Raw genomic sequence first — 26,608 nt, 5'->3', positions numbered from 1 at the left:
TGTCTCTGCTTTTTATTTGATATGCTGTCTAGGTTGGTCATAGTTTTTTTTTTCCCAGTAGCAAATGTCTTTTAATTTCATGGCTGCAGTCACCATCTGCAGTGATTTTGGAACCCAAGAAAATAAAGCCCATTACTCTTTCCATTATTTCCCCATCTGTTTGCCATGAAGTGATCGGACTGGATGCCATGATCTTCATTTTTTGAATGTTGAGTTTTAAGCCAACCTTTTCACTCTCCTCTCTCACCCTCATCAAGAGGATCTTTACTTCCTCTTCACTTTTTGTTATTAGGGTGGTGTCAGGTGCATATCTGAGGTTATTGATATTTCTCCCAGAAATCTTGATTCCAGCTTGTGCCTCATCCAGTCCGGCATTTCGCATGATATACTCTGCATATAAGTTAAAGAAGCAGTGACAATATACAGCCTTGATGTACTCCTTTCCCAATTTGAAACCAGTCCATTGTTCCATGTCCTGTTCTCACCTTTGGGTACAATGGTGGAAAGATTAGAAGATAGAAAAGACTGACAAATTCAATTAGGTTGTGCACAGCATGTATGCTGTGATCCAGGTGATGATGGAAGACATGCAGGGGGAATCGGAACTGCTAGTTTGTCAGGGCGAGTGAAGGTATGTGAGATGTTTATTTGGGATGGTGTCTTAGCAAAAGGTACTAACTGCTGTAAATTAAAATGCGTGGAACCACTAGGATACTGGTCTCCTCTGGAGCTCCTAGGTGGTAGAGGCCAAGGAGTGCAAGAATGCCAGTTCAGGAATCTGCTATCCTGTGAGTAAGAGGTTCCAAGAGGTGGGGCTGTGTTTGGCCAAGCTCAGACCATCTCACCACCAGCAGGGGAGCTCTGCCTCTCCTGTTTGGCAGCTCTCTGTTGAGTCTCCAAGAACAAAAGCCTTTCAGAAATCTAAACCTAGACACTCAGACTTAAAAAGAATAACTATAATTGTGTATTGAGGGAAAAACAAAAGACCAGGGGGTGGCAATGGAGGTTGCGACTGAACAACAGTGCCAAGATGCTTTGTGCACTGGGAGAAGCCTTTTCTGTTTTGCCTGTAGACTGCTGTAACTGAGAATAAAGATACAATGGTTTTATAGAAAACGTCTTTTGTTGCAGAGAAAATAAAGCAATGACATGTCGTTAACTTTTCATTATTTGATATGAAATAGGAATGAGGCAAGCTCCACTGAAATTACTCTGACTTCCACACACACAATTTAAAAATGTTTAAAAAGTTTAACGTTCGAGGATAGATAATAGCAAAAGAAAAGTAATTTAGGAATGGGGTTGTTCTTTGAAATTTAATTCTATAGGTAAAATTTACATTTTATAAGAGTCTTGAATTTATGAAAATGGGGCACTATCTTCCTTTATAAATCACTTTAGATAGGTAACATTATAGTATAAAATTGCAAATAAAAAGAGCAGAGTAGCTTAGGGTTCCAGAAAGAACAGAGTAATTTGAAATTACTTCTCTCATGGTGTATGTGTGTGAGGGGGGTGTGTCTTAGTCACTCAGTAGTATCTGATTCTTTGTGACCCCAAGGACTGGAGCCTCTGTCCATGGAATTCTTCCTGCAAGAACACTAGAATGGGTTCCCTTCTCTGGGGGATCTTCCCAATCCAGAGATCAAACCCAAGTCTTCCACAATGCAGGCAGATTCTTTACCACCTGAGCCACCAAGGAAGCCCCTCTCTAATGATAACGTCTTGAAAAATCAATGCTGGTAAACATCAGTATTGAGGAGAGAATAGTTTAATCCTCAAACCAGTGTACTAGTTAACTTTTCCAAATTTTCTTTACAAAGGGCTTTATTAAAGATGGAAAACATTTATGCATATATTTGTAACTCATCTTAAAAAATCAGTACTTTTGATCAAATAATACACTTGACTGCTCACAATCTGTTTACTTCTTTTTTTTTTTTCTTACTACATTTATTGACATGAGGACCGGAAGGGATATTGGAGAGGCACCTTTTCTACTTTGATGCTCTCAAGCTGTACTCTTCTAGAATTACCCGTGATGGGCTCAAAACTGCTTTTACATTTTACTTTTTGCATGAAATGTTTCCCTTTCAATTTCTTTTTTTTTTTAGTTTTTTATTTTTTAAATTTTAAAATCTTTAATTCTTACATGCGTTCATGCTGCCCCACCTGTCATCTACCTCACTTCCAGCTTAACCCATCTTAGTTTTGCCTGCCCTTTAAATCCTCTATCAAGAAACTTCTCCAGTGAAGTTTACCTTGAATGTCTTAAGATAACTGAAAAGTATGTAACTGAGAAAGAGATTATATATCCTCTGAGTCTCTGTGGCCCATTACCACATAAATATGTTATCCCTTTTTTCTCTACCTATCCTAGGTAGGTATTTTCAAGTATAAACACTACAGGAATATACCTTTGTTTTTCCCATGCTCATTATTTCCAATGAAAGTGATACCTTGTTTTTTTTTTTTTAATTAAAACTAAAGAACAGACTTAGTACCCATGTGAATAATTCTATAAGGAAATGGATAGAAAAGAACAGAAGATGTTAGTTTATAATCCAGTTGAAAAGTGAAGTTAATGTGTTTGCTCATTCAGCAAACATTTATTAAGACGTTACTCTGTGTGACCATTGCTCTCAGTGCTGAAATACAAAGATAAGTGGAAACTGTGTATGTATCCCCACCACATGTGATAAGTGATATAAATACATACAGGTAACTATGAACTTTTCAAGTTCGACATTTACTAACTCAAGTTACTGGTGAGGAAGCTTCCATTTTTATTTATTAACTTCTTTTAAACATGTGCTATAGCTCTCCCCTTGCTCTCTGATCTGAGGGCTGTATAACTGGCCTGAGCTCTACGGTGCTGTTTTGTTGCGTGTATAAGTAATTCATTAACTGAGAGCTGAGAAGAAATGAACCTCCTAGTTCATAGGAACGTGGATGTCATGACACTTTCTGTGTAACTCCATTAAACTTCCTCTCTAGGTGTTATGGCTTTGGAATGTTCCTTTTTAATCAGGTCACAGTCTCTACCCTGTGGCTTGCACAAGGTTAAGGTATTTGAACTTTTTATAAGAATAAATGGATTCCCATTGTGGAATCAATTATGGAAGTGAAAAAGACTTATCAGAGTCTTATATATATCTAGTACAAGCTTGTGGAGATGGAGATAAGGCACTAGAATGTTTCAGAGCTTTATATTAGGAGGCTTTTTGCTTTCAAGTCAGTAAACAAAGTAAAATTGAAATACATTTGATTGCTGCTTCCTATCTGAACACCCTGGGTACATACCAGGTGATATCTAGGTAATCTATATGGTACCACTGATGCTAAACTCGTTGTCCCCTCCAGTCTCCAGATCCCTTGACCTAAATTCTGTGTCTGTATTTTATCAGCCGGTTAAAAAAAGTTACTGACTCAAGAATTTCAACCACCCGGGAAACGAAGACCCCTCTGTGCTCTTTCCCTCTTTTTCCCTGTTAAAAAACAAGCACATGTCTTCCTCCTTCCCTCAATGCTAAACAAATGATATGAATGCTCATTTAATATTTTAAAAAGATTAAAGACACATCATGAATATAAAACACAAGGAAAGTAATAGATAATAGTGTAAAAAATAAAAGCATGGAGTCAGGTAGTAAATAGGCTAGAGAGAAGGGAGAAGAGAATTTATAATGTAAAATCAAAGTTAGGGTAAGCTTCTGTACTTGAGAAAATTAACTCTGAGATTCTGGTGAATAAAGCAAGAAATTGAAGCACAGTGGGTTCTTAACAGATTTGGAAGGGAAACAATATTTTTCCTAGCTCTAAATTATTAGAGGAATTTATCACCTGGGTCTAAAAATAGCAGTCAGTGAACAATTAATAAATGAAGATAACATTGCCAATTTTATTGAGTCCTATTGGCACTACTTAGATCTTTCTTAGATAAATTATACTTAATATGTAAAAGTTGCAGTTGACATTCAGACTATGATTGCTACAATTTTTAAAAGCCTATGATAATATTTTCAAATGCGCTAATACTCTGCTACCCACTACCTCCACCTCCTAGTTCCCTATGTCATTACCTATAATGTTCCAGCTGTTCACTAAAATAGTTAAAACAGTCGTTAATAGTACACGTTTCCCCCACTATAGGAAAAATTCTAAAAAGCTACATGCAAACCCTAGAATCTTAAATTGGGACATACAGGGTCAATTATTCCAATAGATCCAAACTCAGCTGTTTATCACCATTTCCCAGCAAGCTTTGTCAAAATCAGATTCCCACATCCACAGTTTCACACATTCAGATCCCCAAAATTCTCATTTATTAGTTCTAGGTACTTGCCAAGAAATCTGTTTTTAGTTTGTTTGTTTGTTTTTTCAAAGAAATTTTCCTGTGTCGTCAGACATTTAGGATTCCCTAATCTGACCCATTCTCCTATCTAATACAGGCATCTCCAATTCACATTTCTGGGAATCAGTGGCGAGACCATGTTGAGGGATAACCCTGACTTCATGTAAAATGCTATTCCATTTATTGGAAACTTCTAATCATAAAATCATATTTTTCTACAAACAGTGACTTTGAGGATATTTCATTTCTGGAAAAGGAAATGGCAACCCATTCCAGTACTCTTGCCTGGAAAATCCCACGGACAGAGGAGCCTGATAGGCTGCAGTCCATGAGGTCGCTAAGAGTCAGACATGACTGAGCGACTTCACTTTCACTTTTCACTTTCATGCATTGGAGAAGGAAATGGCAACCCACTCCACTGTTTTTGCCTCAAGAATCCCAAGGATGGGGAAGCCTGGTGGGCTGCCGTCTATGGGGTCGCACAGAGTCAGACATGACTCAAGCGATTTAGCAGCAGCAGCAGCAGTATTTCATTTCTGATTAAACTGTCATTGTGTTAAGGGCTACTAACTCCAGTGCTCTTGCCTGGAAAATCCGATGGATGGAGGAGCCTGGTAGGCTGCAGTCCATGGGGTCACTAAGGGTCAGACACAACTGAAATGACTTGGCAGCAGCAGCAGCAACCCTTCTAAATATCTGTTTTTGTAGTCTACATCTCAAATATTTAATTGTCTTATGAAAAAATGTAAATGCATCAGGGGAACTCTATTAAATGACACATGACTATTCATCCTTAAAATGTATATAAGTTGAGATATATTTTATCAAAGCTGTCAGTCTTATATGTCACCTGTTTCTCATACTAAAAAATTCTGAACAACTTTATATCAGTAACATTGTTAAGTTGATATCTTCATCTAAGGTAAACCTTAATTAGATACATTGTTTTTTAACATAATTTGGAGTAATTTACTTACAATAATTATTACTATTTGGAATGCTTCTCTAAAAATTCTGCCTCTAAGAAATTACAGCTCAGATGTTCAGGATGTGACCTGAATTAAAGATCTTAAATTGTTTAACATGAATAATGAATGACCAGAATAATTTATGAGTTATATATTTCAAATTAAATGAATAGCCAAGAAATAAAATTTCACATAAAACACTGAATATATTCTTGTAAGATTCATTAGATGTGTATGAGTCCCATGTGGTAAACAGGGCTATATATGAAATGGCATGAAAATAAACTTAAGGGAGAGAAAAATGAATTAATTAGATCTGTCGTATTTCTCAAGGGAAAGAAACGTACAACAGAGCAGTCACGTTGTAACTGAGCCTTAGGAAGGCTAGCTGACTGTGGAACTATTTTCTCCATTCTTCACATTTTTAATATAAATTGATTGGGTTTCCAACATAAGCAGTCTTTGGGAGAATTGAGGAAACAACTCAATGAGGCCTCTCATTCAGGGATTTCAAAGCCGTTTCCTTCTCCAGTGCATGAAAGTGAAAAGTGAAAGTGAAGTCGCTCAGTCACATCCGACTCTTCAAGACCCCATGGACTGTGGCCCACCAGGCCCCTCCATCCATGGGATTTTCCAGGCAAGAGTACCGGAGTAGGTTGCTATTTCCTTCTCCATAAAGCACATGTAGCTGGAGGCAATGTAATTTCTTCACACAGCCTGGTATTCAGAGATTTCTTTATCAGTGCAGAGAACAAAGGTTAAAAAGCTGCTTCATTCCAGGGGACTCCGGAATCAAGAAACAGACTCGGCACCGGGTCATCATTCAGCTGCCAGCCAATGGAGGCAGGGACTGCACGGATCCACTCTATGAAGAAAAGGCCTGCGAGGCTCCTCAAGTGTGCCAAAGCTACAGGTAATGGGTGAAAGAAAAGCCTTGTGAGCAAGGCACTGAGCGAAACACTTCAGGTCCAACTCTTTCTGATGTTAAGAAAAGGAAGCTAACACTATACGCAGATTCAGTGGAGCTGAGGATGTTTATTACTGTGGGCACCGTCTCTTGCCTTTTTCAAAGAGCTGCTTTGCTGCCAAAATCATCTTCAGAGACACGGATACTTGTGTAAACTTCCAAGTTCTATTTTTAGCTTCGGGAGCTTGAGGAAAATTCTTTTGTTGATATAAACTATAGGAAAATGCAGAAAAGTGATTAATAATTATGAAACATGTGCTTTCAAGAATAGCCAAAACAGCCCTTCCTGAGCTCCAGAGAGCACATGTTCTTCATGAACGCTGGCATTCTGTCTCACAAAATGACATCTTCATATCAGTGATATTAATAAGATGTCTATTCTCTTCATTTCTGGTCACCTCAAGGAAATTAAAGTTATTGAAGCTATACATATCATCATCATGATAATTATTAGAAGAAGGGTTTTTTTTCCATAACTATTTTTAAAATATACCTAATTAAAGCTTGATGTAGTGAAAATTTGTAGTCCTGACAAAACTTTCAGTGCCAACAAATGAAATATTATGGCATCAACTGATAGAATGTGTGATCACAAAATAATAATTTAAGATGAAATTGATGGCAAATTTGTCATCTTAATTTATGTGTATTTAATTCTTAGATGACAGACAATATAATTGTATGGTTACATGATGGACATTAACTATTAGCCCAGACTTATTTATTTGAGGGATTTGTTTTTGTGAAGTGTATTATAAATTGCACCTTCTGAGTTACCCCTATGATGCTAATCAAAAGAGCATTATACAAAAGGCTCATGGCTTGAATGTAGTTGTACTACTTGATTATAAAATAAATATACCTTTTTAAAATGAAACACATCACTTCTGATACTATCTGCTACATTTGCTGGCAATCCTAGTCATTAAAAAGGCTAAATATGGCACTTTCCTGGTGGTCCAGTGGTTAAGGATCTGCTTCCACTGCGTGGGGTCACAGGTTTGATCCCTGGTTGGGAAACTAAGATCCCGCATTCTTCATGATGTAGCTTAAAAAAAATTTTTTTTAATAATTGGAAATTTTTAAATGCTAAATACTATCAGTAGAGTTCATTCCTTAAGGAATTGACAGGGATGGACCCTTGTCTCCACTGCCATAGAAAGTACGTTTATACTTAGGGCTGCTTTTTATAATTCCTTGATGAAGATTTAAATAGAATTTGGATAGGACCGAAGCATTGTCAAATTCCTTTCTGTAGTGGTCAAAGTCATGGCTCCTTGGCATTGTATCACTATGATTTCTCTGGCATGTTTGCTTCTTCTTGATGTGGCTTCTGTTCTTTCCATGTAGGTGGAAGACTCACAAATGGCGCCGGTGCCAGCTTGTCCCTTGGAGCGTGCAACAAGACAGCCCTGGAGCACAGGAGGGCTGTGGGCCTGGACGGCAGGCAAGAGGTGGGAGGCCCCATTCCACAGCTGATTTGCTTCACATTTCTCCAGCATCACTAATTTAACCTCTAGCTAGCCTGTAGAGTTTGTTATTCTGATGCCATACTAGGCAAGCAGAGCAGAGCACGTAAAAATCTGTTACTATCCATTCTACCACACACCAGAACACGGAGACCTGTCTTTTTAAGTTGTGACCTTTGTTCTTCGACATTAGGAGTTCATTTGTCATTGTTGCTGTTTTAGTTGCTCAGTTGTGTCCAACTCTTTGTGACCCCATGGACTGTAGCCCACCAGGTCCCTCGGTCCATGGCATTCTCCAGGAAGGAATACTGAAGTGGGTTGCCATTCCCTTCTCCAGGGAATCTTCCCAACCCAGGGATCGAACATAGCTCTTCTCATTGCACTTCCCTTCATGCTTATCTGAAAGATGATCAGAATGTACAGGGCAGCTTGTTTTTGTTGTTGTTCTTGTAATTAGTTTTTGGCTCATGGTATTCCGTAACACTTTGCTTGTCACCTTAACAATAAGATTCTTACATCTTTGCCCATATGCATTATGTATGTGCATGCATATAATGTAATATAATTGGTTAACTTTCCCAGAAATTCTCAGCAATGACTTTCTTGTCATTGTCATGGCTACCCCCAATTCGGTTCATATTTGGTACTGATTTTTAAATGACAAATTTATGTACTCAAAGCCTGCCATATGTGGACTGCAATCTGTTGAAACTGCTAGAGAACATGGTATCTTGCAGAAATGAAATATGGAACTATTTCCAGCTTTCCATGATTATTTACTAGATATTATGGATAATACTCTCATTACAAGCTTTGAAAAGTGTTCTTTATACATGTAGCAAATTCATTCTGTAAAGAGTACATGATTCTTTTCATGCTGCTTATACATTTAATTCCAGATACATAATTAAAATGTATTTTGAATATGTAATTGAATACACAGCCACTTTTCTTTAATTCATAAAAACATATTTGGCACCCTCATTTGTAGTTACGTATTTGATGATATTGCAAAAGTGTGAACATACAGAATTGGATTCCAGTTTTTGCTGATTTCATCTGGGACCCCTTTTCTTTGCTTTTTTAAAATTTGAAAAAAAATAGCATCATTTTTGGTAAAAATTTTCTATTTTGAAAGTCATTTTAGAAATCTTCATTTGAAACATTTAGTTTACAATTAACATTAACTATTTAGTGATTTTCAGGATTTTGTTTTAATGCTTAATTTTCATTCTGTATCCTCTACCATCAGCATTGACTGAAAAATAACTCTCTCTCTTCACAGTTTCAGAGACTTAGGTATTTAGAGTTGAAAGTCTCTCTCTCCATTTCAAACCATTCATGAGAAATTGAGTGATATAAGGATTTCTTGTCATGCCCTACTAATTCCTCCTTGAATCAAGCATACATTTGCATACAGTCTGGACCCTGCACAGAGTTAATAATGAAAACAGGCATGCATTTAGGAATCAAGAAACCGAAATTTTAGTCCCAGTTCTTTAACTCACACAATGTGAGTTTTATTCATCCCTTTGCCTTTCTAGGTCTCAGTTTATTTAGATGGGGAAAAAAAGAAAAGAGGGCTGGACCAAATGATCTGTTAACGATTTTTTCGTATCCTACAATCTATACACAGATAATATCCTGCCATCAAAGTGTGACCTGAATTTAGGTAAAACAGATGAAAACTATACTTTTGTAGGCACTGAGGGAATTTAAGATGTGAAAACTGCACAGGGTGAAAACAGCTTTAGTTTTGAACACTTTTACTTGACTGCACAACATTGGTTTATTCATTTCCTCTCTCTGAGGCTGAGAAAGTAATGATCCTTACAGTGCTTTGCACATAGTGAAAGTGAAAGTCACTCAGTCATGTCCGACTCTTTGCGACCCCATGGACTGTACAGTCCATGGAATTCTCCAGGCCAGAATGCTGGAGTGGGTGGCCTTTCCCTTCTCCAGGGGCTCTCCCCATCCCAGGGATCCAACCCAGGTCTCCCACATTGCAGGCAGATTCTTTACCATCTGAGCCACATGGGAAGCCCTTGCACATAGTAAATCTTCATTAAATGCAAATTCCTTCCCCCTTCCTGTTAGATCATGGCCTAATGAATGTGTGCATAGATCGTTGTAGGCATAAAAGCAGCAGTATTAACATGGTTCTTTAGTTTTTTATTGACACAGTCTGTATAAAACATTTATTTTGGTGATTACCGGTGATCTTTTCATTTCCGAATCTGAAAACCTCTGCTTATTCCTCTTCGTAGTTGACTATTCATTATAACAAGTGATGTCTGCATAAATATACTCAAAGAACCCCTTTAAATTCTGTATGAAGATAAGCTTTTTCTTTGTTGCCTTGATAAAGATTTTATTTTTCCTCAGAGCCTATATTCCTACAGAAGCATGAAATGGAGAGAGCTAAGAGTGTAGGAATATCTTGTATTATTGGCAGAAAGGCAAAGAATCCTTTTGTTGATGGTCATGGCTGTTTTCAGCACTCTGCCGAATTGGCCTGTCAGACTCTTGTTTTATTTTCATCTTTGCCCTTATCCAGAGACTTTTTAAAATGACAAATTGTGCTATTTTGAATAATTAAAATAAGAATATATTAGTATCTTACTAAATTGTAAGGTGATGTAGTGAAAATTATTATCAGTGAGCAAAGACTATGGAGAAGCTATTCCTCCTTCCCCTCTAATACTTCAGACTTTCTAATTCCAGTCACTCTTGTGACTCTGATTACATTCAGAAGACTGCGTAGAAAGAGTCATGAGTGTTAAGAAGGGATGAAGATGTTCAGCCCAGGGAGCTTAATTGTTTAGGGAAATGAGATCACTGGTAACATCGCCTAATAAGGAGGAGATAAAGACGGAAACCAATCCATTGCAAAAGTAGTCATTTGAATATAAAGAGCTTAAGAAAGATCTAAAGGATGAGCCAGGACTTGATTTGTACCATAATATTAGATTAAACAGAAAGGAGAAAAGAATAGAAAATGAGAGCAAGTCTATTATTTAAGCATCGGAGGTAAGGAAAACACCAAAAAGTAAATGTGTTCACAGAAAAGTGGATAGATTACAGCTCTGAAGATGCGAGCTGGAGCCCGGGGTAATTTTGTAGAGGGCCATAAATGTCAGGATCAGTATTTTAGACCTTGTTCGATAAGTGGTGCAAGCAAGGACCTGATGAAAGCAGTGTTTTATCTGTCAGCGTGTACAGAGTAAGTTAGAAAGATAAGACACATGGGTCTGGATGCCAGCCAGGGCATTGTTGTAGCAATGCAACGTTGAAGAGCTCAGACTGAATCCACTGTAGTCAAAATGGGTAAAAATAAATGGATTTTCAACATGCAATAGAAGAAAATAACTTTAGGACATGGTAGCAGACAGTAGCAGCAGAGATGGACCTAAGTCAAAGAAGATCATATAGTTTTTAGCTGTAATATTTTCAGTGTGTATAGCATAGGGGATTATTTTTTAAAGAGAGTTAAATACTGTGTGTGAATCTTCTAACTAAAAATCTTATGAAATCTCAGATCAAATTTAGGTTTTGATCTAAACTAATTGTAAAACACTACATTTCAAGACTCAAAAAGAAAAACAGGATTTATCTTGTCCTTCATTCTGATGTGAACTACATTTTGAAGTGCTAATTTAAATTTCTTCAGTTAAATAAAAATGTTGTATAAACCAAAAGAAGGTTTAATTTACTAAGTATGAACAGAAAGGAAATAATGTGTGTGTCTCATATACTACACATCACTCAGAAGAACACTTAGAAAGTCACCATTCATTTTTTCTAAAATGACTTGAGCCTTTCCTATTAGTAGAAAAAATATAACTTAATTCTTTTACCAGCTTCTAGCAAGCTGCCCTCGTCGTCCTCATATTAAGTCACCTGTACCTACTGTTAGCCACCTGCTAACAACAACAAAAAACATTACCCAGTGCAGGAGACTTAAGAGATTAGGGTTTGATCCCAATATGGGGAACATCCCCTGGGAAAGGAAATGGCAACCCACTCCAGTATTCTTGCCTGGAGAATCCCATGAACAGAGGAGCCTGGCAGATTACTGTCCATAGTGTTTGCAAAGAGTTAGACATGACTGAAGGGACTTAGCACAGCGTGACCATTATAGACAGATAACTTTACTCTTCAGTTTTACTCTTAATCCTGTTATCAGCATAATTCCAGCTGTAGGAATTCTCAGCTACAGTGATGGCACATTGCAAAGGAGCTGGAGAGCAGTTGTGTTCCCAGAGTCTCTTTAATGAGTCACCAACAGTAGCTGCTTATCATCCCAGTGCTGACACTCCTTGTAAAGCAAAGCGATGAGAATCAGCCTTCCCCACAAATATGTTAGAATAACACAGGTGTAAGAAGATCGGAAGATTCTACTCCAGTCAGGTAAATGCAGTCATGACCAAGTCTACATTCTGTGTATTTCAAACCTATGTGAAAGTACTCTCTATGGAAATGCTTTACATTAGAACACAATAGGGAGTTTGGAGTCATAAGGAACTTCAGCGAGGCTTTGGATTTTGAGAATGGTGCTTTGAGAAAATTTCATCTAGCGGTAGTGGTGGTGGTTTAGCCGCTAAATCACGTCTGACTCTTTCTTTCATGACCCCATGGACTGTAACCCACCAGGCTCCTCTGTCCATGGAATTTCCCAACAAGGATGCTGGAGTGAGTTGCCATTTCCTTCTCTAGGGGATCTTCCTGACTCATGGATCAAACCTCCATCTCCCACATTGCAGACAGATTCTTCACTGCTGAGCCACCAGGGAATCCCTTATCTAGTGATATAAGCACTAAAAAGAGAGAGGAGAAAAAGGTATTTTAAAGAAGGAATTAACAGGGTTTTGCAACTTTAAATCATTCTTAAATCTCACAGGGAAATTTTAGAAGGCTTTTGAAATAGGTATATTTCTTATTTTTTGTCAATAAAAGAAATGCAAATAACAAAATTATATCTACAGTCTATTTAATTTTAAGTGTATGTATACAGGGTATATTTGCTTTGTGCTATTCAAGTCACTTGGTATAAACTTTTAATAGAACTGTAACCTCTACTGTCTCCTCTCTGCTCACATTTCTACAGTTTAGATGGCATTTAGAGGGCTAAATGATCAATTGGTCAGTGACTATGTCATTGAAACATGGCCCTACTAGCTGTAGCTAGAGTCATCATTACATTTCCATTCAAAATAAAAGAGGTGGCTCATATTAATGACAGTTTGGGACATTTTATTTATTTTTTCCTCTATAACTGTCCTAAGGGGGTAATGTCAATCACTACTAATATATATATATTTTAACAGTGTTATTACCTTATGACATATATATATCAGGAATATGATCCAAAAATATAGATTAGATCCTTGGATTTCATAAATTCAAATGTATTCTTTCTCAATCTCTGTGTTGATCTTGATGCTACCTCCTCCCAAGTGTATTTTCTGTAATTTAGATGGAACTAGAGTTAATAATCCCCAGGGTCAGCCCTGCCTGATCTCCCACACACTCTGTATCCTTGCATGCCAGGGAATGTCCACTATGACGTTGCTCCATCACTAAGATCTGACATCAGCCTTTACATGGAAGCCAGCCTGATTCAGATGTATTCTCAAGTCCAGACCACAGAAAAGAAAAAAACTTCAATTGTATGCCTCACATGGCCCTGGGAGTCCTTACCCTATATCACATATTGGTTAAAAAGGTTATAAAAGGAAAGTCTAGGAATAAAAAGGAAGGTTCTAATTTTCCTCCCAACAAAATTAAATCTAAATGAATTTGTAGAAGGTGAGATGTAAGTATTTAACTATAATTCATGCTGTTATTTTTTGTGAGCAAATAGTGGCTTAAACCGTATTGACACCCTTGGTATCTCTCTTTCAGTTAATTTCTAAAAGATTATACCTTAGAGGCATTGTTGGGGTTTAGGCCCAGAAGAGCCGGGCCAATTTATCTCAGAAACTCACATCAATCTATTAATTTTCAGAGACTGTTTTATAATAGGAATGAAAATAATGGTGTAGAAAGAGAACTAGGTAGGAAAGAGCCAAGGAGTTTGATGTAAAGAAATTTTGTACAGACATGGTTTTTATACTCTTCTCTGGGCTAATATATAATATTGTGTGTGTATGTGTATGTGTGAGTTGCTCAGTTGTGTCCGACTCTTTACGACTCCGTGGACTGTAGCCTGCCAGGCTCCTCTGTCCTCCAGGCAAGAATACTGGAGGGGGTTGCCATTTCCTTCTCCAGGGGATCTTCCCGACCCACGGATTGAACCTGGGTCTCTTGCATTGCAGGCAGAAGCTTTACCATCTGAGCTACTAGGGAAGCCCATGATATTTAATATTAATTATATTAATATAACTATTAATATATACTATTATATATACTATTAATACTAATTACTATACAATATTTTCATACTCTTCACTGATGTAAGTTGTTATTTAAAACTTCTAGAATTATTTCTGCTTTTAAATTACTTCCTCTAGTTTGCTATGAATATCAGCATTCTAGTTGATTTGGGGATTTTGGTTTGGTTTTAGATCTCTCAGAGCTCTGTCATAAAATAATGAGTAGCATTTGCTGTTTTTTAAATAGCTGATGGAATACGCTTGACACGGGGGTGTCTTTGTGATGGTTCCTCAGTGCCCTGTTGGTTGTGATGCAGTCAGTTAACCCTTCCCAGCTCCCAGTCAAGGATCCAACTGACCTTGGTCTGTGCTGCTCCACAGGGAGCTGATTATTATTTCCTAGTAAGTCTCTACACAAGGACTTTTGCATGTATTAAGAGCATCAGTGAGACTAGAGATCACTGGTAACTATTTAGGATCAATAATTTTTTTTTAAAAAGTTGCATTTCTTTCCATTCGGCCAGAGTTCCAGTCACAAATTGTAATTAGGAAGTGTAATTTGGCAGACTTGTCTGTGAAAAATCTCTTTCACACAGAGAAAGACCAAGATCATTAAATCCACATAGTAAACAACTGGAGCCCTCTTGCATTATTTATAGGTTTGGTCTTTTTTCTAAGCACAATTAGGTCTCTTGGTAACTAGCACTCACTCACATTAAGCTTTTTCTCTTTTATTTCTACATGATCCATTTTCACTATTGTGTTGTTTTTTTTCTTTTGTAGTACCATAGGAAAAAAACCTCACTCCTCTAATTGCACAGTCAGCCCATCATATTCTGTCTGCGGGGCTATCCAGACATGGTTGCTGTGGGAAAAGCCATGTTAATATGGCTCAATTTAATAAATAAGGCCTCAGAGCTCCTTGAACTCTTCGTTACATAGAAGCTAACAGCGTTCACTCCACTTGGGCATTGATCTTATTCTGTTTCCTGTAATGAACTTCTGTGTACAAATTTTCAATCTAGTCATTTATTTCTCTCTGATTATTCAAACGAAATGACAACTTGGCCTTACATGCTGAAGGGTAATCCACAGACCAATAGAATACCTTCTTTTGGTGCATCTTGAATAGTAAGGGCATTTCATTCCTCTTCAAAAAAATGAAGATGAGCAACTCCATTCTGAATTCTATTAGATTTATTTCAGAGCTGCATCAGTAGCCTTCCATTTACATACTCATAGATGCATAATTAGATACCCATGTCCTTTTAGCTCAAACCAATGTTATCTATTCCCTTTCATTTCAGAAACCTTTATTATTCTCCACTTTAAAACATAACTCAAAATTCAACTTACATGGAAACACTCTGGAATTGGCTCTACTGATTCCACTTATTAATCTTTTTATTTAAATGTATGGGATGTTTCAAAGATGCACAAAAATAGAGAGACTGATGTAATGAATACTAGCAGTGTAGTCATCACTGACATAACTTGAACAGATTGTAACATGTTGTCACTCTTGGTCATCAGCTACTCCTCACACAGGTAAAGATATTATGCTGGAGTATTTTAAAACAACTCCCAGTTTAGATATAAATCTAGTTTTTTAAACATAACAAAAGTATTATTATAACACTAAACAAAATTAAGTGTAATTCATACCACGTCTAATATTCATACCACATTTAACTGTCCCCCATTGTCTCAATATTGTCTGTTTACAATCCGTTTGTTCCAATTTGGATTCATGAATGTCTCCACATTGCATTTGGTTAGAACATTTCTTCAGTCATCTTTAATATAACAATTTGAGCTCCTTTCTTCAGAGCATTTACTTGTTGAAGAAACTGACTTTCTTACTTACCTTTCCAACATTTCCTCAGTATTGCTGGGCTGAGCTTGCCTTGCTTAATTTACAAGTAACCCCCCAGGTAGTCACATGGATATCTTCTAGGCTTTCAGCCTCCTAGAAGCTGCCCATCCATGACACTTAAATAACTTCTGTGCTTCATATAAATAAGCTAACATTGTAAATCAGATGGATATAATCAGCATAAAGAAGGAATTTTGCTTCAAAATAATTGTTTTTACATATGCTGACCTCACTAAGAAGCTTTCATGCCCATTTTCATGGTAATTTATCCATAGGGCAACGTGGGTTTGGGCCATCTTCCTAACAAGGCCTTAGCCCAAAGGAAAACTTGGGTAATCATTATACACAAGATACACACCCTGCACCTGTAAACACAATTGTCTGTGTATATGTAGCTTTCTCATGTGCTAGGAAACCATGCTTGGGATGACACATCTTTTCTGCAGTTAAAACCACCCTATTTTCAGTGTCTTAAAGATGATTTCTAAGATTTATAAAGTTGAGAATTCAGATGGTTCCCTTTCCAAACATTTATATTTTCCTCACCCTAATAGCAGGAAGTTCATTTCAGATTACATTCCTGTTTGAATTGTTGTATTTCCTCCAAGTCAGAATAGAAACAAGTTGAGATGTACGATAAGTTTCAATATATTGTACAAATGGTACTGTTGCTGCTTGTTTGGATAACACTGCATAAGTAATCCATTCAAAATACACTGCCTAAACTCTCAGATAAAGGGAGTGGAGTGCTGAGTGGGTTTCTGAGAACAAATATGGGAATTTTACACATTTTTTTCTTTTGAGCTACTTGAAATACTTTTTGAGATTTTGCGTACTACAGGAATATAGACTCTAGATTTATATAAATGGTATAGATTTGCACAGAAGAAATTAGTTTCTAGAATCGTATTGATAGTAGTTTTACTTTATTTTGGTTTTTCATGTCCCTTAATGTGATGATGGTTGGAACAATTGTGAAATGAAATTTATAAGAGAGAACCTTAGAAAACCTTAATGGAGAACCCAAGGCAATTGCATTTAGTTTAAAAGATTTATACAAGTCTGTATTTCAGAGAGCAAAATTGGATGCTTAGATAAAACTCATCTTTTTTCTAAGAATATAAATTTAGTTTTGTAGATTATTTTTTCTTTTAGTTATAAACAGTGTGACTATTCACAGCTTAGAACTCTATGGTTAAATTTCTTATTTTCCAAAATAATCATTTTTGAGGTTGCTACATATCCTGATGAGTAAAGATCTAATATTTTCCTCTTTATCAATCCTTCCTCTTAAGCATCCTTGGGGCAACTCTGGCCACAAACCGTCAGACCTTCCTTTGTATAAAGTGTTCAAGGAGGTGTAGAAAGAATTGCAAAATGCCATGAGCTTATCGATGTACTGCATTTTGTAGATTCCTCCTATACCAATTCACACGTAACAGTCTTCCCACCTACCTGGGTGCTCGTTTGGTCTACTCCTTGTACTCCAAGTCTAAGCTCCCCTTAGCTCATTCCCATGTGCTCAGCCTTTGTTTCCCAAAGCTTGGCACAGTGCCAAGCTTTGGGAAATTGGGCACCAGAGGACCTTCAGTTTTAGTCACAAGTCTCAGGCAAACATATCCTAGTGACTTGAATACTCAGGCTTGTAGGCCTTAAGCTTGAATGGGCATGAGGACTATCTGAGCAACTTGAAAATAAATGCATATTCCGTGATCCCACACACAGAGCTCTCATCCAGGAGCTTTGGACTGAACCCAGAAATCTTCAACTCGAATAGCATTCCAGGAGTATCTGATGCCCCTGGAAATATACTGCCTGCTAGAGCAGTGGTCTCATTTCACTGATACATGTTTGAATCACCAGGGAGCTTTAAAAATGATATTAATGCCTGGGACCCTGCCCTCAAACAGTTAAATCAGAATACTGGACTTTAGCAAGGGCGTGCACATGTTCCCAAAACTATTGAGGTGATCAGCTGCAGCTTGACGTGAGAGCCTCTACCTGGCACTGGTCTGATGACTACAGTCCACCGGACAACTCTTCTTCCGAGAGGTGAGAGTCTCTTGGAGCACTTAATGTTTTTTCTTGCCACATCAGCTTCCTAAAGTCTACCCCTCTCCCCTCAACCAGGTTTTCATATCTTTAAAATTCACAGACCTCTGTTCATTTCATACAGATTGACTCTTCCAGTGTTGTGCATATCAAATGAAGAGAGATCTAGAGCTAAGAAATAAGTGTTTTCACCTGCATTTGCCCAATTAATGGAACTTTTCCTACAGCAGTACCAACAAGTTGTGTTCACCGTACACAGAGAAAGTCTTCTTTGGATAAAACTGTTAAATCTTTTTACACACCCCATCACACACTGCTGTACTACAGGGTAGTTTAGTTTTAGTGTACAGATCCAGAGGGTCCTGTTTAACCTGGGGCCCTGTGTGCCCTAATGGTAATTTAGGATCAAAATGTCAGGCTCCTTCACCTTCGTTTCATGAAGATAGAATTCTGAGCAGAGCAGAGACCAGCTGCAGTGTCGGCCTAGACCAAAAACCTGACAGGCCCACATAAATCAGTCTGACTGGGCCATTTAAGCTGGTTCAATGAAGACTTAACTTTAGGACCAAGGTCTAAATGTTTCTTCTGCTTCCTCAATAAAAAACGAATTATTTCGAAAACCAATAGGGGGGAAATGGCTGCGGGAGGAAAGAGGACTTAGATATCACTTGCTCTTTTTCTTTAAGACATTTTACCTTAAAGCAATTTTGCATCTATGATCAATAGGTAAAAAAAGAAAAAAACAAAAAACAATGACTTGGTTTTAAAAATTCAGTTGAACAATATCTTGGGAAAACTAAAATATATAAACCAAAATTTTTTCACCCTTTTTTGAGACTCCATATGTAATTATTGGAAATGTAAACTACGATGTGACAGATCGATTGCTAAAAGTTTTGTCTTAATTTTTTTAATTGGAGGATAATTGCTTTACACTGTTGTGTTGGTTTCTGCTGCATACCAACATGAATTAGCCATAAGTATGTATATATGTGTTCCCTCCCTCTTGAACCTCCTTCCCCTCTCCCACTCCATCCCACCCCTCTAGGCTGCCACAGAGCACCAGGTTGAGTTCCCTGTGTTATACAGCAACTTCCCATTAACTATCTGTTTTACATGTGGTAATATATATATTTCAGTGCTACTACCTCAATTCATCCCACCCTTGTCTTCATTTTAAGCTCATGGTTGTTATTTGTGCATGTGAAGAACTTGTACACAGAGGGAAGTAGGGAAGGACTTTGAAACTGCCCTCTCCCATTAATCATTAATCACTTCAAAGCCATCACAAGAAGCTTTCAATGTAATTTTAAAAAGAAACATGCTTCTTTTATGCAAATGGAGCTCTGTGACAAGTTTCATAAGCATTCTCCCCCACCCAAACCTTCCAAAGATTTGACTGCCACTAAGACCTTTCTAGGGGCTTCCCAGGTGGCACAGTGGTAAAGAATCTGCCTGCTAATGCAGGAGACGTGGGTTGGATCCCTGGATCGGGAATATCCCCTGGAGTAGGAAATGGCAACCCACTCCAGTATTCTTGCCTGAAATTTCCATGCTCAGCAGAGCCTGTCTGTTTTCTCTTTTAAATAATTCATTTCTAAATATAATCCACATGTGACTTAATATCTTTGAAAGTGAAAGTATTAGTTGCTCAATTATGTTCAACTCTTTGCAGTCCCATGGACTATAGCCCGCCAGGTTCCTTTGTCCTTGAAATTCTCCAGGCAAGAATCTTGGAATGGATACCCTTCTCCAGGAGATCTTCCTGACCCAGGGATAGAACCCAGGCCTCCCGCATTGCAGGCAGATTCTTTACCATCTGAACCACCAGGGAAGCCCTAAAATCCTTAATAACATCTAATAAAACCTGCTGTGTGCGTGTGTTTGCTTCTGTTGTGTCTGACGGATATCTATTATTTCTAAAATGCTATAGGATCAATTTAATGACCACTGTGATTACTAGAAACACTCCTACCAGATTTCTGCTGCAAATAAAGAGTCAGAAGAGGATTTCTCCACCTAAGTAAAACAATGTTAGGTTAATTCCTGATTAAGGGTAATTACAGACATTCAAATTCATGATAAATAGCCCTTTGCTTTTCCTTTAGCCATTACTTGTCGAAAGCAAGATGGAGGCCAGGCTGGCATCCATGAATGCCTCCGGTATGCAGGCCCTGTGCCAGCCCTCACCCAAGCCTGCCAGATGCCTTGCCAAGATGACTGTCAACTCACCAGCTGGTCCAGGTTTTCTTCATGCAATGGAGACTGCGGCGCAGTTAGGACCAGAAAGCGTGCTATCGTTGGTAAGAATAATTGGGATGCCAAAGCCAACACTTGCCAAGGCAGAAAAACATAATAAAAAGTCAGAACAAGATAGTTCTGACAAGGTATTTGGAAAATGCACGAATATGCCTTATTCACGCTGTCGTAACGCTTAATGTGATAGTGGAGTCAGAGCTGTATTTTAACATAAGGTGGCGTGACAGATGCATTGTGTACTTTTAGTAGAAAAAGTAGCCTTGAAAATTGAACTCTGTCTGCCTAAATGATCTGCGCTGGATTACTTTTTGTTTTAAACATGTACCTTTGTTGAATTACCAATAGACTGTGAGGTGCTTAGAAAAGTTTTTTAGGAACCCAGGGAGAGGTTGTGACTTGATTTTCTTAAGTCATCCTCCTTGTCACAACCTCAGATTATCCCTCATCATCTAGAAGAAAAATACGACATTAATTCTGTATCTGAAAGCTTTATTTTTAAAAGGTAGTCACAGTGGCAAAAAGCATAATGAGCAGAAACAGGAGCCGTCATGCTGAACTAAACTCTGATGCATTCAAAAATACTCAATGGCCAAAGAAACCTAAAAATATTCATGCTAGTAGAGTATTCAGAATTTGAAGTGGTAAAATAGACCAGCTGTCATAATGAAGACTTTTGAAAACTGTATAAGGCAGCTTATGAAAGTTGAATATATATATGACATATATAACTAGTTATGTGCAATATAATTAGTATATATGACATAAATATATGTAATCTAATTAAAATAATGGTTTTATTCAGGCACATATTACTATTATACTTAAGTTTTTATCTTACAAGGGAATTTATTTAGGTTTACACACTATTTCTGATATTTTTATTTAATATTAAACATTTTCATTTTTACTATCATTATTCCCTACATTAATCATCAAGTATGTCAAAATGATTGTTCTTCAGAACTATTGAAAGATGTGAAATCACAATCAGAAAAGTAATGTGAAAGTCTCATTTTCTGAACTATAACCCCTTATATAACTATACCATCTATTTGGACTTAACAGAAAGTTAGTTAACTATGTGGACCCGTGCAGTGACTCTCTCTCTTCATGTCATATTTTTGCACAGATTATAAAGGAGATATTTATGCAGTTACCTCAGACTCCCCAATCAGTGAAAGCACGTGATCATCTGAGAGGATTTTAATCCTTTCGAGGAGTATAACATTCAGCACAACAGTTAGTGCCTTATTCAAAATGGGCTGTTTTTAATTGAGAACAAAAAGAAAATTTTCACTATGCAAAGCACTCAATATAACAAAAACCTACATAAAAAGCACTGCGGAGGGAGAAAGTGGCATTTATTTATAGGCTACAGTTGAATACAGTTAAAAATAAAGAAAGGAAGCTAGGAAAGGGAAAAAACGGATGCTTGGTATTAATAACGGCATTTTCCAACTTAATTTTCTCCACAGGAAAAAGTAAGAAGAAGGAAAAATGTAAAAATTCTCATCTGTACCCCCTGATTGAGACGCAGTACTGTCCCTGTGACAAGTATAACGCACAGCCTGTGGGAAACTGGTCCGACTGCATTTTGCCCGAGGGGAAGGCGGAAGTGTTGCTGGGAATGAAGGTCCAAGGAGATGTCAAGGAATGTGGTCAAGGATATCGCTACCAGGCGATGGCGTGCTATGACCAGAATGGCAGGCTGGTGGAGACGTCCAGGTGCAACAGCCACGGTAGTCCAGTTTTTCCTCACTGTTGTACATTGGTTATCTTTGGGGTTGAAACACACCTGTTTCAGGATGGAGGGAAATGAAAGTTTACCGAAGTGAGTTCTACACTGAACAGCAGGGGCACCACCACACTGTATGTCTATCATTAACATGTAACAGGACATTCAGTGGCACTTGTCTCATTGTCCAGAAGTTGGCAACCAAGTCCCAAAGCTGGTGACAGGGAAGCCTTGCTGTGCAGTGCTTAGTCATTCCGTCCTGTCTAACTCTTTGTGACCGTATGGACTGCAACCCGCCAGGCTCCTCTGTCCATGAGATTCTCCAGGCAAGAATACTGGAGTGGGTTGCTATGCCCTCCTCCAAGGGATGTTGCTAACCCAGGGATTGAACCCAGGTCCCCCGCATTGCAGGCAGATTCTTTACCAACTGAGCCACCAGGGAGCCTTGCATGTAGGCAAATGGTGCCAGAGACCTCCTCTGAGGCTGAGTAGGCTTGACAATCCCCAGCAAGTCTGGGTACAGAGAGTGGGGAGGAGTAGAGAAGATGTGAATATAATCTGAGAATAAAGTTTTGAACTAGACAGACTTTTAAGAACTGAACTGGCAAGATTCGTGATGTGCCTAAGGTACATTCAGTGGCAGAGGAGAAAGATTGAAAGCCATAATTTGTGCAAACTTGAGCATCTCTTGTTTATTCATCATTAAGTTGAGACTGGCCCAAACAAACAAAACCAGAAAAAGGTACGTAGAGTTAGGAAACTTTTGTTTTCCAAGGAAACAAAAAGTATATCAAAAAAAAGAAGCTAAGATACTGTGTTAATGAGTTGCCAAAAGTTTGTAAAGAGTGGTTTTGACCTAAGTATGTAGTGAACTCTGGTTCTACATCATAATATAGTTAGCTTTAAGCAATATTTCTTCATTCTTTTAATGTATCTGTTGTTTTATTATGGAATGAGATGTTTCCTATGGGTCAGCCTGAATCACGGATGTCACTTGAGGATGTCACGGATGTCACAAAATATTGTTTGTACCAGTATTTGCACACATTGGACAGTGATCTTCCTCCTTTCATGGAGGTGACTTGAGAAAGATGAATTAAACTACTAGGAGAGAGGTACATGGTAGTTACCCTCCAACCTTGCTGCTAACTTCTGCCATTGGAACAGAACTCCTTCAGTTTTATTATATAGTTCAGAAGACAACATAAACTAATAGGATCATCTCACATATATAAACCATTATGGGGTATCGTGGTGACACACTTATGGAATCTCTTAAATCTGTCCCCAAAATGAGGTTTCCAAAAACCCTGACTTTTTTTACCTTATCTAATAATTACTGTTGTATCAAAGTCTAGTAATAGGAGCCCCCATTATAAGACTCCGTTATGTTGAAGCTCTGGATATAAGAATTTTGTATATGTACATTTCTAAATTTAAGGTTATTCTATGCATTTAGAACAATATTAAGTTTAGTATGCCTTGAAAAGCTTCGGTAAGAGTAATTGCTTTTTTATTCTCTGTATCAAATAATATTTTTGTTGTTCGGTCGCTAAGTCAGTGTATCCGACTCTGCGACCCCATCAACTGCAGCACACCAGGCTCCTCTGTCCTCCACTATCTCCCAGACTTTGCTCAACTTCATTGAGTTAGTGATGCTATCTAACCATCTCATCCTGTGCCACTCCCTTCTCTTTTAGCCTTCAATCTTTCCCAGTATTGGTCTTTTCCAAAGAGTCAGCTCTTTGCATCGTGTGGGCAAAGTATTGGATCTTCAGCATTAGTACTTCCAGTGAATATTCAGGACTGATTTCCTTTAGGATTAACTGGTTTGATATCCTTGTTGTCCAAGGGACTCTCAAGAGTCTTATCCAGCACCACTGTTCAAAAGCATTAATTCTTCGGCACTCAGCCTTCTTCATGGCCCAACTCTAATAGTTGTACATGACTACTAGAAAAACCGTAGCTTTGACTATACAGATCTTTGTTGGCAAAGTGATGTCTCTGCTTTTGAATATGCTGTCTAGGTTTGTCATAGCTTTCCTTCCAAAGAGCATGCATCTTTTCATATCATGGCTGCAATCACTGTCTGCAGTGATTTTGGAGCCCAAGAAAATAAAATCTGTCACTGCTTCCACATTTTCCCCTTCTATTTGCCATGGAGTGATGGGACCAGAGGCCATGATGTTATTTTTTTGAATGTTGAGTTTCCAAGCCAGCTTTTTCAATCTCTTCTTTTCACCCTCATCAAGAGGCTCTTTAGTTCCTTTTCACTTTCTACCATTAGAGTGGTATCATCTGCATATCTGAGATTGTTGATATTTCTCCTGGCCGTCTTGATTCCAGCTTGTGCTTCATCCAGCCTGGCATTTCACGTGATGTACTCTCCGTAAGTTAAATAACATAGGTGCCATAAATAGCAGGAAAAATGTAAATGCGCCTGCCATTCTGAGGTGATATGATGATAATGTAGAAGATCCATAGTGGGTCATTAAAACGTAAAACTGAAGATCACTTAAAAATGTTTCTCCTGACTTGTAGCATGTAAGTGTTTGCTCACATTTTAAATTGTTACTCGCAGTGAATCACCAAGATAATCATTTGTTTTTAATATAGCCTGTAAGCTTTCAGAATGACTCTCATCTGTTCTCTCTTTCACCCTGATCTGCTAATTAGATGCATGAGTGCTTCAGTAAACTACTTAACAGTCAATCTTATTTTTAGGAAAAAAAAAAAAGAAAAAGGAAACTTTAAAAATATCTTGTGACTCTCATGAAAATGTGTCAGTTCAGTTCAGTCACTCAGGCATGTCCGACTCTTTGTGACCCCATGGACTCCAGTACACCAGGCTTCCCTGTCCATCACCAACTCCCGGAGCTTGCTCAAACTCATGTTCATGGAGTCAGTGATGCCATCCAACCATCTCATCCTCTGTCACCCTCTTCTCCTCCTGCCTTCAATCTTTCCCAGCATCAGGGTCTTTTCCAGCGAGTCAGCTCTTCGCATCAGGAGGCCAAAGTATTGAAGTTTCAGTTTCAGCATCAGTCCTTCCAATGAATATTCAGGACTGATTTCCTCTAGGATTGACTGCTTTGACCTCCTTGCAGTCCAAGGGACTCTCAAGAGTCTTCTCCAAAAAAAATGTCTGATCCCTTGAAAAAAGTCTAACTACAGAAAAAACTGAAATTGACCAAAAGCAGTAGACTTCCTGCCTAAGCACTGTCGATTCAAAGCGTGAAGAATTCAGTTCTGTATTTTAAAAGAAGAGCGTATCTAGGAAAAAGATGGGTCCCTGGAAGCACTGAAGTTCATGGAAATTGTGAAAGGATCAAAGATCTTCGAGTGAACTGTTCCAATTTAGTTTTTTGTGTCTATCCAGCATCATTCCTTTCTCAGTAAATCTGATCTATGATGCGTATCCAGTGGGATATTTTAGTGTTTGCTAACAGTTTTACTCAAAGTCTGAGGAAATTGACTCTCTATTGCCTGATTTCTTTGGAATTACTACTGATGTTCTGTCAATCCTGATAGTGGAATGCTATCACTGTGGTACTCTATCCTAGGCGTTCTCTAAATTGCAGTTTCTATGACCCCTGCCTTTGCTCAGCCAAATCAGCTTTCCAGATGTATGGTGGAAATGGGGTTTTAAAGTGGCTTTCAAGAAAAGTCTCTTACAGCTTTCAGTTTAAACATAAAATTGATCCCCAAGTGTGTGCAGTGCAAAGACACTAATCCCCTGTCCTGTTCAATAGTGGCCTTATGGCATTTCTGTTTAATCTGTGTTATCCATCTGTGGGTCATATTATCAGTTATTGTACTGATAAACAGTTTGACTGTCATCAGTTTAAGTATATTACTTTAGCTCACTTCCCATGTGGTTACCATTAAAAAAAAAAACCTGTAACTCAAGGCACAATTCTGTCTGGAATTTCTCACAGTGATAGACTCTGTACTGAAAAGCAATACCAATACTCCAAAAATCAGATCTTAAAGTATACCTGGGAGCCAAATAAATGTTCACCCTTCCTGATACATGGTATTAAATATAGTTCCCATGCAAATGTTAATATATGAATAGATTTTGGGCTATTATCTCTTCTGACCTCATAATACAAACTACATATATTTACTTCTGCTATGAAATCTTGGACAGTGTCACTTTTGGCAACAGACTGTAAATCACTCAAAAACTGAATTACACATTTTCTCCTCACTGCTAGAATCCTCTAAGACCTTGATTGTTGTTGTTCATCGCTAACCCGTGTCCAACTCTTTGCCCCCATGGACTGCAGCACGCCAGGCTTTCCTGTCCTTCACTATCTCCCAGAGTTTACTCAAACTCATGTCCATTGATTCAGTGATGCCATCCAACCATTTCATTCTCTGTTGCCTCCTTCTCCTCCTGCCCTCAGTATTTCCCAGCATCAGGGTCTGTTCCAGAGAACTTGATTGGTTTACTAGAAATTGATTGTCTATGCACATAGTACTAGGTACTTCTCCAGTTAATCACTCTTAAAATTTCGCATAACAAGAGGTAGAACATCTGGAATTATG

At 38.0% G+C, this 26,608-nt stretch overlaps 1 protein-coding gene across 1 annotated transcript in view; it reads left to right on the top strand.

The window, feature by feature from the left end:
* The window catches only part of THSD7A (thrombospondin type 1 domain containing 7A), a 484,905-nt gene that overhangs the window by 400,942 nt on the left and 57,355 nt on the right, over positions 1-26,608 (top strand). The window contains exons 10-13 of the mRNA XM_015095205.4: positions 6,103-6,235; positions 7,640-7,743; positions 20,169-20,363; positions 21,795-22,058. Of these exons, the coding sequence (XP_014950691.3) occupies positions 6,103-6,235; positions 7,640-7,743; positions 20,169-20,363; positions 21,795-22,058 (696 nt within the window). The remainder of the gene's footprint in view (positions 1-6,102; positions 6,236-7,639; positions 7,744-20,168; positions 20,364-21,794; positions 22,059-26,608) is intronic.

This window comes from Ovis aries, chromosome 4, assembly GCF_016772045.2.
Source record: "Ovis aries strain OAR_USU_Benz2616 breed Rambouillet chromosome 4, ARS-UI_Ramb_v3.0, whole genome shotgun sequence".
Classification (NCBI taxonomy): Eukaryota; Metazoa; Chordata; class Mammalia; order Artiodactyla; family Bovidae; genus Ovis; species Ovis aries.
Note: the sequence above shows the minus strand (reverse complement) of the source record. Positions and strands in the feature narration are given on the sequence as shown.